The sequence below is a fragment of the Mustela nigripes genome, chromosome 13 (assembly GCF_022355385.1).
Source record: "Mustela nigripes isolate SB6536 chromosome 13, MUSNIG.SB6536, whole genome shotgun sequence".
Taxonomy (NCBI): domain Eukaryota; kingdom Metazoa; phylum Chordata; class Mammalia; order Carnivora; family Mustelidae; genus Mustela; species Mustela nigripes.
In genome coordinates this window covers 31,400,096-31,417,847 of record NC_081569.1, presented here as the reverse complement: position 1 = coordinate 31,417,847, position 17,752 = coordinate 31,400,096, and the positions used below count along the sequence as shown (strand labels likewise).

The 17,752-nt window shown below is 36.1% G+C and overlaps 1 protein-coding gene across 1 annotated transcript in view; it reads left to right on the top strand.

The window, feature by feature from the left end:
* The window catches only part of ARIH1 (ariadne RBR E3 ubiquitin protein ligase 1), a 118,152-nt gene that overhangs the window by 30,402 nt on the left and 69,998 nt on the right, over positions 1–17,752 (top strand). Inside the window, exon 2 of the mRNA XM_059371891.1 lies at positions 14,761–14,828. Within this exon, the coding sequence (XP_059227874.1) occupies positions 14,761–14,828 (68 nt within the window). The remainder of the gene's footprint in view (positions 1–14,760; positions 14,829–17,752) is intronic.

Genomic DNA, 17,752 nt, shown 5'->3' with positions numbered 1-17,752 from the left:
GAGAGAGCCCTTTTTTGGGGATCTTGGAAACATTTTTGGTTAACTTTTTTACTTTCCTATTTTCATATTTAGCCCTTTCTTTCAAATGTATTTTATGTATTTCATGGTCTAAATTGTAAATCATTCTTTACCTTGTATAATATGGCAATTTAAAAGGAGTATTTGTCACAAATCTATAATTTCTATAAAATTGTTCAATTTAGATCAACATAAAGCAAACAAATTCTGAATTTTAGAGACCTAAGTTCCTCTAATCCCGACTCTGCTACTGTTGATGTTTCAGAAACAACTTCTGCTTTTCAGGTTTTTTCCCTTTTACAGTGGATGCCGGTTGGTATCTTTACAAAATTTAGTTGATGTCTTTTTGAAAAGGGTTTCTTACTAAGGGTGTGAAGATGGAAACTGTTAACTGGATCATTAACAAAATATTTTGATCATTAACAAAATAATGTTCTTATGTCAATAAATGTCAGTCTATAATCGAAATATTTTAGAAGAAAAATAAATGAGTTATATTGGTGCTCTTTTCCGCTTCCTGCTCCAGTTCCAGTTTATTCTGCAAGTCGCTGTTTTTTTCCTTCAGTATTACTGTGGACTTAAAAATTGTTTGTACAGTATTTTCTGATGTGAACATATCAGTTTGGCATTTTTTCCTCTCTGTATTGTGTGTCTCCTTCCTATTGTTCTCTTCCTTTTCCTTTCTTGACCTAACCTAACCTTGGAAGTGGGCTTGCTGGACTTTGGGTATAGACATTTACAGGTTTTTTGTTTGTTTGTTTGTTTGTTTTTTTAAGATTTTATTTGTTTGCCAGACAGAGATCACAAGTAGGCAGATTGGCTCCCTGCTGAGGAGAGAGCCAGATGCGGGGCTCTATCCCAAGACCCTGGGATCATGATCCGAGCCAAAGGCAGAGGCTTTAACCCACTGAGCCACCCAGATGCCCCAACATTTACAGTTTTTGTAAATAAGATGGCATGTTTTCAAGGGATATTGAGTTTATGAACTGTCATTTTCTTTGCACCTTTGCTGACATTGTTAAGACTCTTAAAATTTTCATTGGCCTGATAAAATATTGCTTGGTTTAATCGAACATTTCTCTGAACTGTCTTTTCGTATTCTTACACCTTTTCTTAATGAGTTCTTAATGTACGATTATTACTGTACCTCTTTTCTCCAATTTGTTAATTTGTTTTAAACATGTATGTGGTAACAAATGAAAAAAGTTATTATCATCTCCAAATGATTACATTTATAACTTTAATATACCTCTTTCTTTTCCGTTACCTTTTGACATTTTCCTCTTCCTTTCTTCCCTTACCGTTATAGGTGGCACAGAGTGGGTTATCATTTTTATGTTATCAAAGTCTTTTGGTTTGTGATCATAGCCAAGTATTAATTTGCTCATAGCTTGATTTTTTTTTTGAAGTGACGCTATTGAACAATGTTTGTTTTTATATGATAGTTCAAGTAGTATATTCGGATTATTACTTTTTTTTTTTTTTTTTTTAAACAGGCTTAATGCCAAATGCTCTGGACTTCCTGAGCACAGTGATTTCTTAGATCTGTTTTTTCTTCTTGATTTAATCTCATTTGGTGGGCTGCATCCTTAATTTAATTCCTGTGTAACTTTTCTTAGGATATTCGTTGTGGCCCTGATGGTGTCTTTAATTTGCCTTCAAATTTGGTTGCTGGATGGGCTAGCTGAGGAAGTCTAGATTGGAATGTTTATGAAAACTAATAAATCTAGTCCCAGTCTGGTTTTCGTTTCTTGATGACTTTTTAAAGTTTCAACCTTTTCTCTTTATCCTTTGTTGTCTGAAGAGATGTGTTAAATGTGAATCTTCTCATTGTGACACTTTAAGCTGGAAGACTTGTGTCCTTCTAAAGCTTTGGGAAATGTATTTATAATACAACTTTGGTAGTTTTCTTCTCTCTCCTGTCTGGAATTCCTGTTATGATTGTTAAAAACAATGGATAGTGGCTTAAATAATACCAGAAGAAACTGGAAAAAGAATATAAAATGCTTGCCTCAGAGGATTGGAAATCATTAGTGACTGAGATGTGGCAGAGATTGTTAAACCTTGAGGTTATAATTAACTTCTAAAACTGTGCACATACACTAAGTTTAAAAATATTTAGACAGGGTGCCTGGGTGGCTCATTGGTTAAGCGTCTGCCTTCATCTTAGATCGTGATCTTAGGATCCTGGGATCAAGTCCCAGTGTCTGGCTTCCTGCTCATTGCAGGGTCTGCTTATTCCTTCCCCTCTGACCCTCCTTCTGCTCATGCACACATGCACCCTCTCTCAAATAAATAAAGTCTTTTTAAAAATATTTAAATGTTTAAACTGTCATCTTTTATCAGTCAGGAATATTCTACCTTAGTTGATGTTCTCTGAACTCTTTGACACAGTAATATGGAACATTTTTGAATTCGCATGTCATCCTTATACAGTGCTCGGTGTTGTTTCAGTTTTGTATCTGTGCTGCTGAAGTGAGCACAGAGGATTTTTAAAAAATCCTCTCGGCAAATATATGTAGAAGTGTTCTCAGTCCAGGTATTCATTATAAACCTCACAAACGGAGGAAGGTTCTAGTTGTATCTGCCACGTGTTTCTTTTTTATGATTCTTAGTCACTGAGCCTGTGTATTTTGAGAGTACTTGGCAGGAGAGTGTATTGGAGACATACAGCTAGGTCATAAAACTTTATTTATTTATTTATTTTTAAAATATTTTATTTATTTATTTGACAGATCACAAGTAGGCAGAGAGGCAGGCAGAGAAAGGAAGGGGGAAGTGGGCTCCCTGCTGGGCAGAGAGCCTGATGCGGGGCTCCATCCCAGGACCCTGGGATTATGACCTGAGCTGAAGGCACAGGCTTTAACCCACTCAGTCACCCAGGTGCCCCATAAAACTTCATTTAAATGATACAGCAGTATATATGTGCCTATTTCAAGATGCCCCATAAAACTTCATTTAAATGATACAGCAGTATATATGTGTCTATTTCAAGATCATTTGGCTTTATGGCTACTTCCTGAGCTTGAAAGAAATGTACGGTGGCTTTTTAATAGGGTCTTTATGAGATACAAATTAAAACTTCTGTACTCCTTTAAATAAGCACTATGATTTTTAGATTCTCACTTATGTTTCTGTTTTACATATTTTAATATATAGAGTGTAAGTAAGAAATAGTGAATTACTAATCAGAATCCTACCACTGATCAATAGGTATTTTGATTTGCTGTGATGAGGAAGGAGGAAGTACTGGTTCAAATACTGTACTGTTAAAAGTTGTTATTAAGAAATAGTTCGGAATTTGTATGCATCTGTTTTTTTAAAGTTCTTCCAGAAGAAGAGGTAACTATTATACAACACTTAATATTCATTTCACTTTGCAGAAATAATACAATTTGGTATGCCATGTTTAGGTAGTTTGGAGATAGCTAATGGTTGTGTTAAGTGAAGTGCAGTACCTTGAAGTCATTCAAGTGTTTTGGTTGTGTTTGTGGAACATTTTCAGTGTGTGGCATGATAGCTGTGTCTAGAATACTAATACTTTGGGCTTGACAATTGGAACCCAGAGGTGAGATTATGAGTAGATAGCTAAGAAGATTTTTTTTTTTTTTTTTTTAAAGATCTTATTTAGTTCAGAGAGAGAGACAGAATGTGACAGGGGAGAGGTCAGAGGGAGAAGCACTCACCGTAAAGCAGGGATCCCCGATGTGGGTGGGCCGAAGGCAGTTGCCCAACCAACTGAACCACCCAGGCGCCCCGATAACTAAGAAGATTCTTAAATAATTCTCTAATAGTTCTGAACTACTGCAAAAACAGTTAAGTAATATAAAGGTGGTCTATATAGAACATTTATATTTAAATTAGCCCCATTACACCAAAGTAATTTGGAATTGGTAGTTACTTGGTTCTTGGCCTTTCCTTTTGGTTCTTGAGCTTTTATCTGAAGGATTTTTTTTTTCCCCCTCGAAAGATTATGCAGGGCTTTTTCCTCCTCAGGAGACAGAAACCCAAGAAAACATTGCCTTGAATGGGGGCCTCATATAATGGTAAATGTTTAAAACTAGGGTTATTTTTGTTGGGGGTGACTTGGCTCTTGATCAGTGAGATGCTGAACCATACATTGCTATGTAAAGATGTCAGTTTGTTTTCTCATGTAAAATAGAAGTTTTACCTATCCTTCATATAAATGGATCCCTTCCATCCTCCATATAAATGGATGCCTTTCATCACATGCCTTTGGTTTGCAGCTGAATTTTTACAGAATAAATCAAATAATTATACATAGTGATAGTATCTTTTCTTCTTTTTACAGAAACATTTTAATTATTTTATTAAATTCTGATGAAACTCTTGACATTCTTCTAGAGGTGAAATTTTGACTCTCCAAATTAGAGATGACATAGAAGGAAGGAATTGCCTTCATAAAATGCATGTACAAGGGCAAGTCAACAAAGCCAAATTTGAGATGTTATTGATGGTAGTTCATTAAATGGATTCAGTAATAAGTTTTGGTATGTCAGGATTACATTTGTAGTTCAAATGCATACCTTAGTACAATTTCAGGTATCATGGATTAGAATTCTCTTTGGTCAAAGCTTATCAATGTTAAATTTTCATTTTAATTAATCTCCAAGGGTAGTGAGTTAAACTGAAATTTTTGCTGAAGTCCTCTTCCAAGAAGCATCTCCAGTGGGAAAGGCAAGTGGGAAAGCCGCTTAACTGACTGAGCCACACAGGCGCCCCTATATTTCAGTTTTTAGTGACTCTTAGTATAAAGTTCTCAACATACTTACATACCTTCTAAGAGAAGAAAAATTCTGTCTGAATTAGACAGATAATTTCTTAAAGAAATCATGTATTTAATTAAATCTAAGAATTTGGAAATGAAACATTTTATGGTTAGTAAAGCTACTTTCTGTAGCTTGTGTAGTTAGTAAAGCTACTTTCTGTAGCTGTACTTTCTGTAGCTTGTCAATATCACTGTGCATATACATCACCTCAGGAACTTTTGAGAGTCTGGTTGAAATGATTCAGTAGATGTGGACCAGGACTTAGGATTCAGAATTTCTGACAGACTCAGGTAATTGTGATTTTGTGAACTATAGTTTTAAGAAGCAAGCAGCCTTGAACTGTTTACAGTTGATTGTTATAGAAGTAGTACTCTAAATTTCTATTCATATCATCATAAAGTAGAAAAAACCCACATTTTTCCACCCCATTCCCAGATCAGTCCCCAGGGATGGTAACTCCAGAACAGCTTTAATATAAATACTTCTAAACATTTCATTACATGTTGAGTATATCATAGAACTTTACAACAGGTGCCAGGGTGGCTCAGTCTGTTAAGCATCTGCCTTCTACTCGGGTCATGATCTCAGGGCCCTGGTATGGAGACCCACATTGGGCTCTCTGCTCAGTGGGGAGTCTGTTTCTCCCTCTCCCTCTTCTCCTCCCTTCTACTCATATTTCTCTCTCAAATAACTAAAAAAATTTTTTTCTTTAAAGACTTTTAAAATTTATTGGACAGAGAGTGACACAGTGAGAGAGGGAACACAAGCAGAGAGTGTGGGAGAGGGAGAAGCAGGCTTCCCCTGAGCAGGGAGCCCAACACAGGACTCAATCCCAAGATCCTGGGACCACAACCTGAGCCGAAGGCAGACGCCCAATAACTGAGCCACCCAGGTGCCCCTCAAATAAATAAAATCTTTAACAACAACAACAACAACAAAATGAACTTTACTCTTTTTGTAACTAGAAAATGGAATATTGTACGTTACTCAGTAACTTTTTTTTAACTCAGTGATGTCTCATGAATATCCTTCCATGTCAATGCATACAGATTTTTTGTTTGTTTGTTTTATTGCATATGGCATAATTTATAGGCAATTTGCCTTTGGAAAAATGTAGGTTATCTTTGCTTTATTGCTTTTCCAAATAATGTGCATGTGAAATGTCTTATTCTTCCCCTTCTATACTTAACATGTCTTTAAAAAGTATTTTATTTATTTGACAGAAAGCACAAGCAGGGGGAGTGGCAGGGGGAGAGGCAGGGAGGGAGAGATAGAGTCTGATGCCAAGTAGGACCCTGTGATTGTGACCTGAGCCGAAGGTAGATGCCTAACTGACTGAGCCACCCAGGTGGCCCCCTTCTACACATACATATTTCTGCAGAGTAGGTTTCTGGCAGTGGAATCTTTAGATCCTGTCTTAGGTCATATGCATTTTTAATTTTGATCCGTTCTGCCAAACTACTCTCAAAAGTTGCACTTCACTAACATGAAATATTTCCCTTCCTTTGTCCCTGGATATTGTAAACTTTGAAGATCTTAGTCATTGTGACAGATTAAAAATACTTGTTGTAATTAAGGAGATTGAATATTTTCTTGTTTTTCAGCCAATTGTATTCTTAGAATTCATAAACCATCCATTTGTGTTGGATTGTTTTTTATAGACTTGTATGTTTGCTTATTTACTGTTTATTGCAGGTGTTGCAAATACTTCTTTCTTTATAGAAGTTTTTATATTTTATGGCTTTTGGGTTTCTGATATTAAGGCATTACCAAGCAAGTGTCTATAAAATTTGGTAGATTATCAGCAGCTCTGGAGGAGCTTATAGATTAAACTAGATGGAAAACTTACTATAAAAATGAGGCCATTTCTATGGAAAGAAATGAAATCTTGCCATTTGTGACAACGTGGATGGACCTGGAGGGTATTATGCTTAGCGAAATAAGTCAATCGGAGAAAGACAACTGTCATACGATCTCCCTGATCTGAGGAAGGGGAGATGCAACGTGGGGGGTTTGGGGTTAGGAAATGAATAAATGAAACAAGATGGGATCAGGAGGGAGACAAACCGTAAGAGACTCTTAATCTCACAAAACAAACTGAGGGTTCCTGGGCGGGGGGGTAGGGAGAGGGTGGTGGGGTTATGGACATTGGGGAGGGTATGTGCTATGGTAAGTGCTGTGAAGTGTGTAAACCTGGTGATTCACAGACCTGTACCCCTGGGGCTATTACATTATATGTTAATTTAAAAAATTAAAAATTTTTTTTAAATGGGGCCATTCTTTTTTTATTTTTTTAAAGTTTTTATTTAATTTCCTGTAGAGTTAATGTACAGTGTTACATTAGTTTCAGGTGTACAGTGTACTTATTCAGTACCTACATACATCACTGGTGCTCATCACAGTGAGTGCCCTCCTTAATCCCCATCACCTATGTCACCTGTCCTCCCGCCCCCTTCCCACTGAAAACCATCAGTTCTCCATAGTTAAGAGTCGTTTTCTTGGTTTGCCTCTCTCCCTCTTTATTTCTTTTGCTTGATTGTTTTGTTTCTTAAATTCCACATATGAGTGAAGTCATACAGTAGTTGTCTTTTTCTGACTTACTTTGCTTAGCATAGTACTATCTGGCTTCATTCATGTCATTGCAAATGGCAAGATTTCATTCTTTTTTATGAGCCCATTTTTTTTGTAGGAAATTTGTCAAACAGTGTTGAGATGGAATGTATAACCTGTTTAATTCCACTGCAGATCAAATTCTGAGATAAAAAGCTAGGCTCTGAGGCCTTTCTGTGTATGTTCATTGGGTTAAACAGTGGTTTTTTGCTGTTTCATCTTAGACTACTCTTTTATGAAACCTATTCATTTAATATTGGGCTTTCTCCTAAAATAAGAAAGTTGTGTATTGAGACCTTTCAAAAAATAGTTGCTTCCCTACAATACTTATCATAGGAGTGTCCTTCAATAACTTGGTTAATTCTACCAGGAGATCCTGTCATGTTCTTTTCTATTTATCTATTTATCTATTTATTTATGTTTGTCACACTTTTAAATGCAGGCATCTGTATGCATGTGTATACGTGTGAATACATACATCTAGATATGCAGTTCTTCACTTTGGCTATGTAGTGGAATTGCCAGGGAGCTTTCAAAAAACTGGTAATGCCTAGGTTCTTTCCTCACTTTGTCCTCTGATGTATTTAGTGTAGGGTTTGGCCTCCATATTGGGTTTTTTAAAGTTCGTTATATGATTCTAATGTGCTACCAGAGTTGAGAACTGCTTGATCAATGAATGGAGGATGACAGTGCATTGATATTAAGGCATCAGCTGGGGGATTTGGCATATTCACATCCACTTTTTTTTTCTTTTAAGATTTTATTTATTTATTTGCCAGAGAGAGAGAGAGAGAGATCACAAGTAAGCAAAGAGGCAGGCAGAGAGAGAGGGGTGAAGCAGGTTCCCCACTGAGCAGAGAACCCCATGTGGGGCTTGATCCCGGGACTGGGATCATGACCTGAACTGAAGGCAAAGGTTTAACCCACTGAGCCACCCAGGCGCCCCTTCACACCCACTTTTTACAACAGAACTTTGTAGATACTTTCAAACCATATACTGCTGCTATAACCTTAGAATGTAGTTTTCTTCAAATTACTACAGTATTACACTGCTAGGTCATGACAAGTCTGCTTGAGATTCTCTTTCTTTCTCCCTCTGCATCTATCCTTCCCTACCAACCCCTGCACGTGTGTACTCTCTCCAGAATAAATACATCTTTTTAAAAAAACGGGCTCTTGTGTGGCTTATTGGATTAAGCCTCTGCCTTCTGCTCAGGTCATGATCTCAGGGCCCTGGGATCAGGCCCTGCATTGGGCTCTCTGCTCACAGCAAGGAGCCTGCATCCCCCCACTTCTCTCTGCCTGCCTCTCTGCCTACTAGTGATATCTCTCTCTCTCTGTCAAATAAATACATAATCTTGAAAAAAAAAAAGTTGGCTTTCTAAGAAAACAAAATACAAAACCCTTTCAATCAGAATTGCTATGGGGAAGTCCCAAGTATTGGTATTTTTCAAGTTCCTCAGGAGATTTTAATATGTAGCCCAATGAGGGACCGTAGTTTTAGAGTTTACCACTGGAGAATATGTGAGATTTCAGATTGTTTTATTGCCCTAAAAGTTAAATACTGCTGCTAGTACTAATTTTCTAACTATATTGATTTTGCTTGTTAACTTTTTATATCTTTTTGTTTGTATCTTTAAGAAATGAGAACTGCCAATAAAAGTAGGATGAAAAGTTATTTCAACCAAGAGCTTGAATTGATTTTCTACTTAACTAATCATGAATTTTGGTAGCATGCATAGGTGATATCTCTCCCTTGATTGGGCCCCAGCCTAAAGCAGTTAAATCAGAATCTTTAAGGATGGTGTTACAATATAAATTTTTAGAAAATTTTCCTATTATTAGATTCTATTAATCTTATTTCATCATGGGTCAAATGACTTAATCTTTCTAACTTCATCTGTAAAATGTAAATAATGCCTACCTTGTATAAAGTGTTGCTGTGAAGATTAAATGAAATATGATGTGTTTAGAGTGCCTGGCACTGAATAATTTCATGTCTGTGTTCCTTCTATTCAGCATTGTTCTTTTGACACTTAATTGTACTTTAAATAGAACTCCATTATAGATGCTCCACTTGTAGGTTGAATTACTTTTATAACTTAATATTTTAAATTTATATATTAATTTCTATGAAATTTATACTTTTGGGTGTACAGTTTCATTAATTTTGACCAGGGCCTGGTGTTCTGTATTTGCTACCACAATCAACATACAGAACAGTTCCATAATGGCCGCCTTAAAAATTCCTTCATGCTACCTCATTTGTTTAAACCCTCCTCTGGCAACCTGGAATTGCTACACCATTCCTGTGGTTTTGTTTGGAATTGTACAATATGTAGCCTATTGAATCTGGCTTCTTTCACTTAGAATTTGCATTTGAGATTCATTCATATTTTATGTATCAATAGTTCCTTCTTTTGCTGAGTAGTATTCCATTGTGGATGTACCACGGTTTTTTATTTTTTTTTTTTTCATTCCTTTAAAAAAATTTTTTTTTAAATTTTTTTATTAACTTATAATGTATTATTAGCCCCAGGAGTACAGGTCTATGAATCGCCAGTTTTGGGGTTTTTTTTGTTTTGGGTTTTGGTCTGAGAATATCTTTGTCTTCATTCCTGAACTATACTTTCACTGAATATAGAATTCTAGGCTGACAGCTTTTGGTATTATCCCAACAGGGCCCTGAGAGACTGGTGTGTTTTGTTGTGTTAAGATTTTATTTATTTGACACAGAGAGTGAGAGCACAAGCAGGGGGAGCAGTAGAGGGAGAGGGAGAAGCAGGCTTTCCACTGAGCAGGGAGCCTGATGTGGGGCTCCAACCCAGGAACCTGGAATCATGACCTGAGCCGAAGGCAGACGGTTAACCAACTAAGCCACCCAGGCACCTCGAGAGACTGTTGTGTTTGTTTGTTTGTTTGTTTTAAGATTTTATTTATTTCTCAGAGAGAGAGAGAGAGCACAGGCAGGCAGAGTGGCAGGCAGAGGCAGAGGGAGAAAGCAGGCTCCCTGCCAAGAAAGGAGCCCAATGTGGGACTCGATTCCAGGACACTGGGATCATGACCTGAGCTGAAGGCAGCTGCTTAACTGACTAAGCCACGTAGGTGCTGCAAGAGACTGTTCTTTTAAAAACAAAACAGAAAAGATAGTTTTTCTGTTAAGTTTGGGTATTTTTAATCGTTATATCTTCAAGTTCAGTGTCTTCTTTGTCACCTCCTTTCTGCTACTGAGCCTGTCCAGTAGCCTTTGTATTTTTTAGTTCTAAAATTTCCATTTGGTTATTTTTTATAACTTCTTTCCATTTTAAGGTGTCCATTCTCAACTAATGGATCATGTTTTTAATAAGTGGCTTTAAACTTTTGTACTTCTAATATCTAGGTCTTCTTGGGGTCGGCACTCTATTAATTACCTTCTCCCTTGAGGATTGGTCGGATTTTCGTGGTTCTTGCCATATGTGTTAATTTTTGGATTCTGTCCTGGATGTTTTGAATATTGTGAGATTCTGCATCCTGTTAAATCCTTCAGAGGTGAAGATTTTTTGTTTCAGTAAACAGGTAAATCCAGTTAGGTTATAACTGCATATTCTTTCTCACTTTATATAGGTAGTGTTCAGTTTTCAAAGCCTTTGCTGTGTTTCCCTTCCATTCTTTACCACTTAGATTGATCTAGGACTTGGGCAGGGATTTATATTATAGTGGTAGTCTAAAAGCCTCTCCTGTACTTTAGCTGTGTTCCACATGTGCATAGCTTGCAGGTGAGCCCAGGTTCATAAGCAGAGTTAGGGGTCTACTCCTCCATCTTTCTCTTCTCAGCAGTTTCCCCTGTACTCTCTGACTCCCAGAGACCCTTTTCTTCATTCCTCTAGCCAGAAGCATGACTTAGTTTGTTACCTGTCATGCGTTGAGGTGAAGTGGCAAGAGAGAAAAGAATATGGATCCCCCCCCAACTTTTTTTCACAACAGGGGCCCTCTTCCTGATTCTTCTCTTCAGAGCAATGGATTTCCTCTTGTCATTCTGCAGCAGTGTAGTTTTATGGCTGTGGTGGGCCTCAGGCAGGACCTAGAGAAACAGGAGAGAAAGAAAAAAAAAAAGCATTTTCCTTACATTGTTAGGAGCCTTTTGCTATAATCCTCTAGCAGAAAAGACTCTCTTCTTTCAGTGTTAGCTGCTCTTGCCTGCTGCAGCAGTTTCCCTATATGGCCCACTCCAAAGCCAGGAAATAAAAGATAAAAAACAGGATACCCACCATCACCTTATTTGTTGTTCTTCACTTCTCTCCCCAATCTGCCTGCTGTTGAAGAGTATTTTGCCCAGTTTTTAGTTGTAATCAGTGAGAAAGCGAGCCACTGCAATGAGCTTATTACTCTGTGTTGGCTAGGACCAAAAGTCAGTTTATTTTGTTTTTAGATAAATTAACATTATTGGTGTATAACTATATGACTGATTATACCCATTTTTAAGAGTATAGTTTGTTTTGAGAAGTGTTTTCCCTCATCTAACCAACCGTCACATTCAAGAAATAGAACATTCCCAGAAAGCTCCCTTGTGTTTCTTAGCTTTCTGCCATCCCTTCATCCTGTCTTGATTCACCCTTTACTACTAGTCATCAAACATATGACTAGTAGTAAAATGAGATGTTTAATATTACTTTAGGTTCTACTACGTGGAATAAATGAAAGAATACTAGATTCAGATTGTCATAGGCTAAAATTCACATCTTTTTCACATAATTAAGTGGATAACATTGGGTAATTTTTATAGCCTCCAAAGAGTCTCATCATGGTTTTCTCATATTAAAAATGACAGAAAAGTGCTCTCTTACAGAGAGCTTTGAGAATTAAGTGGGGGTATATAAAGTACCTTATATAGGGATTGGCGTACGGTAGATTCACAGTATGTATTATTCTCCCATTACCTTTCTTTATATGCAGTGCACATAAAGCCATTGTTATTCTCCCATTACATTTCCTTATATGCAGTGCACATTAAGGCAGCTACATTGAAATAGTGCCCCCAATATAATTATTTAGTTTGTATTGTGAAATATCTCCTGCCCCATAGCATAGACCCAGGCAGAATATAAGTATTTTGGCATTATCATGCCACTGTGGTTGAGATGATTTTTTTCAGTCTATCCTATTAGGAAAAACTTTGGAGCATCTACCTTTGATATAATATGTACCTCAGGCACATACACCTACACAGCAATTTTTGAAGGATGAGCTGAAAAATTGTCCTGTTTCTTCATCTGGGAGACTGCTGGTCTTATTTTCTGATCCCTTGGATCACGATCACATTTTGGGATGCCCTACCCCAAACCTATTAAGTAGAACCATATGGACCCTAGTAATCTGTGTTTTAACTGAACTTTCTATAATAATTTTTGATACTGGAACTCAAGCACAGAAAAGACACTACAGCAACATCAAAGGGCATCAGAGAGCATTTGTCCTCTTCTTCCTTTTTTCTGTGTGCAAGCTGAGACTTCAGCAACTCCTGAAACATTTTCCCCCAGCACTCTACTCTGTCTAGTGGTAGAGAACACAGTGTATTTGGGTGCCACAGAGTTACAGGTCACACAATTCTCATGGGCACTAGTAATTGATAGGATTATTGCCTTTGTTTTACATGTGACTAAACCTAAATGAATAATTACTTCAATTGCAGGCAGACCCTGTTGCGAAAACCTGTTTCCAAACTGAGTTGGGTTGGGGTGGTTGGGGTGTTTATAAATTGTTGAATCATATGTCTGAGAAAGAGCTAGGCAAAACACTATGTATATTCTGCCCAAACAAACATAAAATAGGATCAGTTAATAGGGTTTTTTTGTTTGTTTGTTTTGTTTTGTTTTACATATTAACTCTTGTAAAGTGATGATGTCTGTCGCATGCTCTGTTAAAGGAGAATTCCGAAGGTGGTCTGGGCCCAAGAAGCAAGGATGGATAAATGGATTAGCAAAGTGTGTCTAGAGTGGGAGAATGAAAGTTAACGTTATCTACAGCTTTGGATTTGGGGGAGGGGTATTGAATGTAGGTGAATTTTTCTATGACAAATTGTATTGTTTCATGATATTTTTATGCAAGATAACCTTTTAATTAAATCAGTTGTTAACTAATACTGTGTTCTCACTATGGTGATACAGAAGTAGTTTTATGCAGTGATCTTTTTGAAATGTTATTTGATGTAATAAAATTATACGTGACCTACAAATAAGCAGAGTCAGGTTTGAGTTCCACCTCTGACATTGTAACTAGCATTTTAGGTCAAAATTCTGTACCCAGATAGTAACCTGACTAGTTTGATGAGAAATGGAAATAAATATTAATAAAAATAAATGACAGCATTAAACAATAGGACAGTCAGTTTTGGGTTTATTTCATGCTGTTAGCCTTTCCTTCTAGAACTGAAACAGTAGCCTCTGATTATACTCTTTAAATTATTACCCAATACAAATATTTTTTCTTTTCATTAAATATCTCTGAAGGACCTTGTGACTTATAAATGGTTTAGATTCATTTGAACTATTGAATACAATAAAGTATTAGAAATTTTATTCATTAGAAATTTTGTTAACAGAGTGACAGTATGCTAAATCTTAATTATAAAAGAGTTCATTTAAATTAGTGCTTGATTTCATTAGATTTCTTTTTGGCTTATTTTAAAAAATTTTTTTATTATATTCAGTTGGCTGGCATATAGTATTACATCATTAGTTTTGATGTAGTGTTCAGTGATTCATTAGTTGCGTATAACACCCACTGCTCATCACCGCACGTGCCCACCCAGTTACCCCATCCTCCCACACCCCTTCCTTCTGTAACCCTCAGTTCAGTTCCAGGATTCCAGAGTCTCTCATGGTTTGTCTCCCTCTCTGATTTTTTCCCATTCAGTTTTCCCTCCGTTCCCTTGTGGGCCTCTGCGCTATTCCTTATGTTCCACATATGAGTGAAACTATATGATAATTGTCTTTCTCTGCTTGACTTATTTACTTAGCATAATCCCCTCCAGTTCCATCCGTGTCGATGCAAATGGTGGGTATTATCCTTTCTAATGGCTGAGTAATATTTCATTGTATATATGAACCACATCTTCCTTATCCATTTTTTCTGGCTTATTTTGAATTCTGCTTTATAATCCTGTAGAAATCTGACAAATTAGGATGGCAAACTATTTTTAAATAGTCTTGATCTTACAACTAAATTTTGTGTTTTTCTTTGTAGAATAAAGAAATATCTTAGGAAAGGAAATTTGGGTGGGATGAAATTAAATTCAGCCTAAAATTCACTAAATGTTAATGAAGTACTATTACCTTAAAATAACTTTTTTTCCCCCCTTCTTTAGAATCCAGCAACTATCACAAGAATACTCCTTAGCCACTTCAATTGGGATAAAGAGAAGCTAATGGAAAGGTAAGGAACTATATTGTCAGCTTTGTACTTACAAGTAACACAGAAAGCCTGTTGAACTGAATTTATAAGAAGCAAATAAGGAATTGATTTATAGACTGGTATGTGAAAAAAACCAGTGTGCAAGTATGTGCTTTAATTTCTTGTATTCCTCATCTGTAAATTTTGCAATAAACTTAATGTTACGGAAACTCAGGCTTAGTGTTCCTTTTATTTTGGAGCTAAGGTGGGGGCTCTTCTTCAGTATCTTCAAAATTACATCATCTTGAGTACTGAGAACTAAAAATGTGTCTTGAAAAACTGGTCGAGGGGCACCTGGCTGGCTCAGTTGATGGAAAATGTAGCTCTTGATCTCAGGGTCCTGAGTTCAAGCCCCACGTTGGGTGTCGACCCTACTTCAAAGAAGATAAAATACATTTTATTTTTATTTTATTTTATTTTTTTAAAAAATACATTTTAAAAAGCGATTGATACAGTCTTCAAACGTATGAATAATATCTTCCATTAATTACTTAAAATTTTCTTGCCCATAAAACTTTATTTTAAGCATATTAAAGACATTTATTCAGTAAAAATAAGTTACTCAGGGTACCCTGACCATCAAAATAGCTGTTTGGACTTGTTCTCTGATTTCAAGCAAGATTATATTCCGTTGAGTATTTTTAAATATTCCATGAGTATTTTCTATTATATATTCCATTGGGTATTTTCTCTCTGAAAATGTTTCTAGTTCTAAAAGGGAAGAAATTACAGGAGTAGTGAAGGACAATATTAATGCATTTCTTAACTTTTTTCTTCCTTAGATTGTGGTACGGTGACAGCCTATATTTATTCTACCAGCCATATTCTTCCGTCTAAAATTAGCAATCCTAATTTTAATAAAGAATTAACACTAGTTGTTGGGAATTGAGAACCCAAATATTATGAGAAGTAAATGGAAAATACTTCCCATTTGATTTTAAAGTTGAAAGAAGTTTGGAAAACATATATTAAATAATACCAAGCACATTGCTCAATTTATTTTTTAAAGATTTTATGTATTAGTCAGAGAGAGAGAGAGAGATCACAAGCAAGGGGAGCAGCAGGCAGAGGGAGAAGCAGGCTCCCAGGACTATGGGATCATAACCTGAGCCAAAGGCAGACAGTTAACCAGCTGAGCCACCCATGTGTCCCCATTGCTCAGTTTCTCACACATTGCACCCCAACTACAATTAATAGTAACAAATAGTAGTTATCAGTTATGGAGCCCTTTGTTCCAGGAATTATGGAGTTAGAAACTATTATAGCTTTATAGCTTTATGGAGTTAGAAACTATTATCTCCACTTAATTGATATGGAAAGTAAAGCTCTTAGGGCTTAATATATTTATCTCAGTTTTGTAACACAAGGAGTTAGCATTCAGACTCAGGTCTGTTGGACCCCAGAGCTTATGTTCTTAAACATACATAGTTTTCCCAGGGTTCATGGAGAATAAAATATTCCTCAGTGTGATTGCCCCTGCTGCCCTTGTGGATCTGACTACCTTTTTGGAAGTCAGTAGTATTTCTTATTTTTGGTAACATTTATTTTGGGGCTTATTTTATGACACTTAGGTTAGGAAAAGGAGTTTTCATTATTTATATCTGATTTTTTTTTTCCTAGTGAACTTGACTTAACAGTTTGTTTCTTATTAATGTATTTCTCCAAAGAAAATTTCTCCTATAACACTGTTGACACTGCTGAAAGCATTTTTCAGTTAAATACTTTACTTAGTGGTAAGTATGAATTAAAAAGTAGGCAGCTCTTTGGAAACTTCTATGTGTGTGTGAACTTTTCAGTTTCTTTTTGTAATTTCAGTGTTTTATATATTCTGAGGGTATGTTATTGGGTACCTTTTAATCTTTAATGTGTTTAAAACCAATATGCAGTATCTTTTTGTCTCATTTAATGAGTTTCACATTGTACTCCATGTTTAATATTAACACTGCCACACTCAGTGATTACTAATATGTTTAGATTAAATTATTGCCATTTTAAGTTGTTCTTTATATTTTTGTTGTTGTTGTTGGCTTGGTATCAATTTTTCTTCCTTTTTTTTCCCCCCCCCCCCCCCCCCCCCCAATTTCAGAGTTACCTGTTTTATTTCAGTTTTTCTAGTGGTCACCTTTATAAGCATTTTTACTAGCTTATATTTAACTTTTTTTTTTTTTTTTTCCTTTTGGCTAGTCTCTTGGCATCCCACTGTTTTCTCCAAATTTACCTTTTTCCCTCCAGAATATATCTTTAGTCATTTAAGTCATTTTATATGTATTAAAATTTTTAAGGGCTCTAAGGGAAGTCCTTAATATTCTGAAATTTGGGGTGGTTTTGAAAGCACATCTAGTTGGGCCCTTTAAGTCTGAGAACTAATATTTTTGGCCATACCACCCTGAACGCGCCCGATCTCATTTGATCTCAGAAGCTAAGCAGGGTCAGGCCTGATTAGTACTTGGATGGGAAATTCTTAGCTATTATTTCTTCTACTTTTCTTGATTCTCTTAATGCTTTCTGTAATCCATGTTAGTAACATGTTGAAATTTCTGGATCTCTTTTGGAAGTTAATTTTAACTTTCTAAAAATGTTTTTTTCTGTCATCTTTGTCTTTCTACTCTGGTCTGTGAAGTTTCTCAAGTTTATCTTTAATTCACTAACTTGTGTTTCTTTTTGCACCCATTTTGCTATTTAGCCATCTTGAATTGTTTAGTTCAACAGTATCCATTTTATTTATTTTAATAACTTAATTCTTGTTTTATGGATGCTCTCTTTCCCTTATCTCCCTTGACACATAATTCTTCTTATACTAATGTGTTTTCTTCTAGACTGTTTTTCAGTAAACATTTAAAATATGTATTGGTATTTGGTACCTTTCAGAGTGTGTTATTTTCAAATTGGTCAAATTTACACTGATG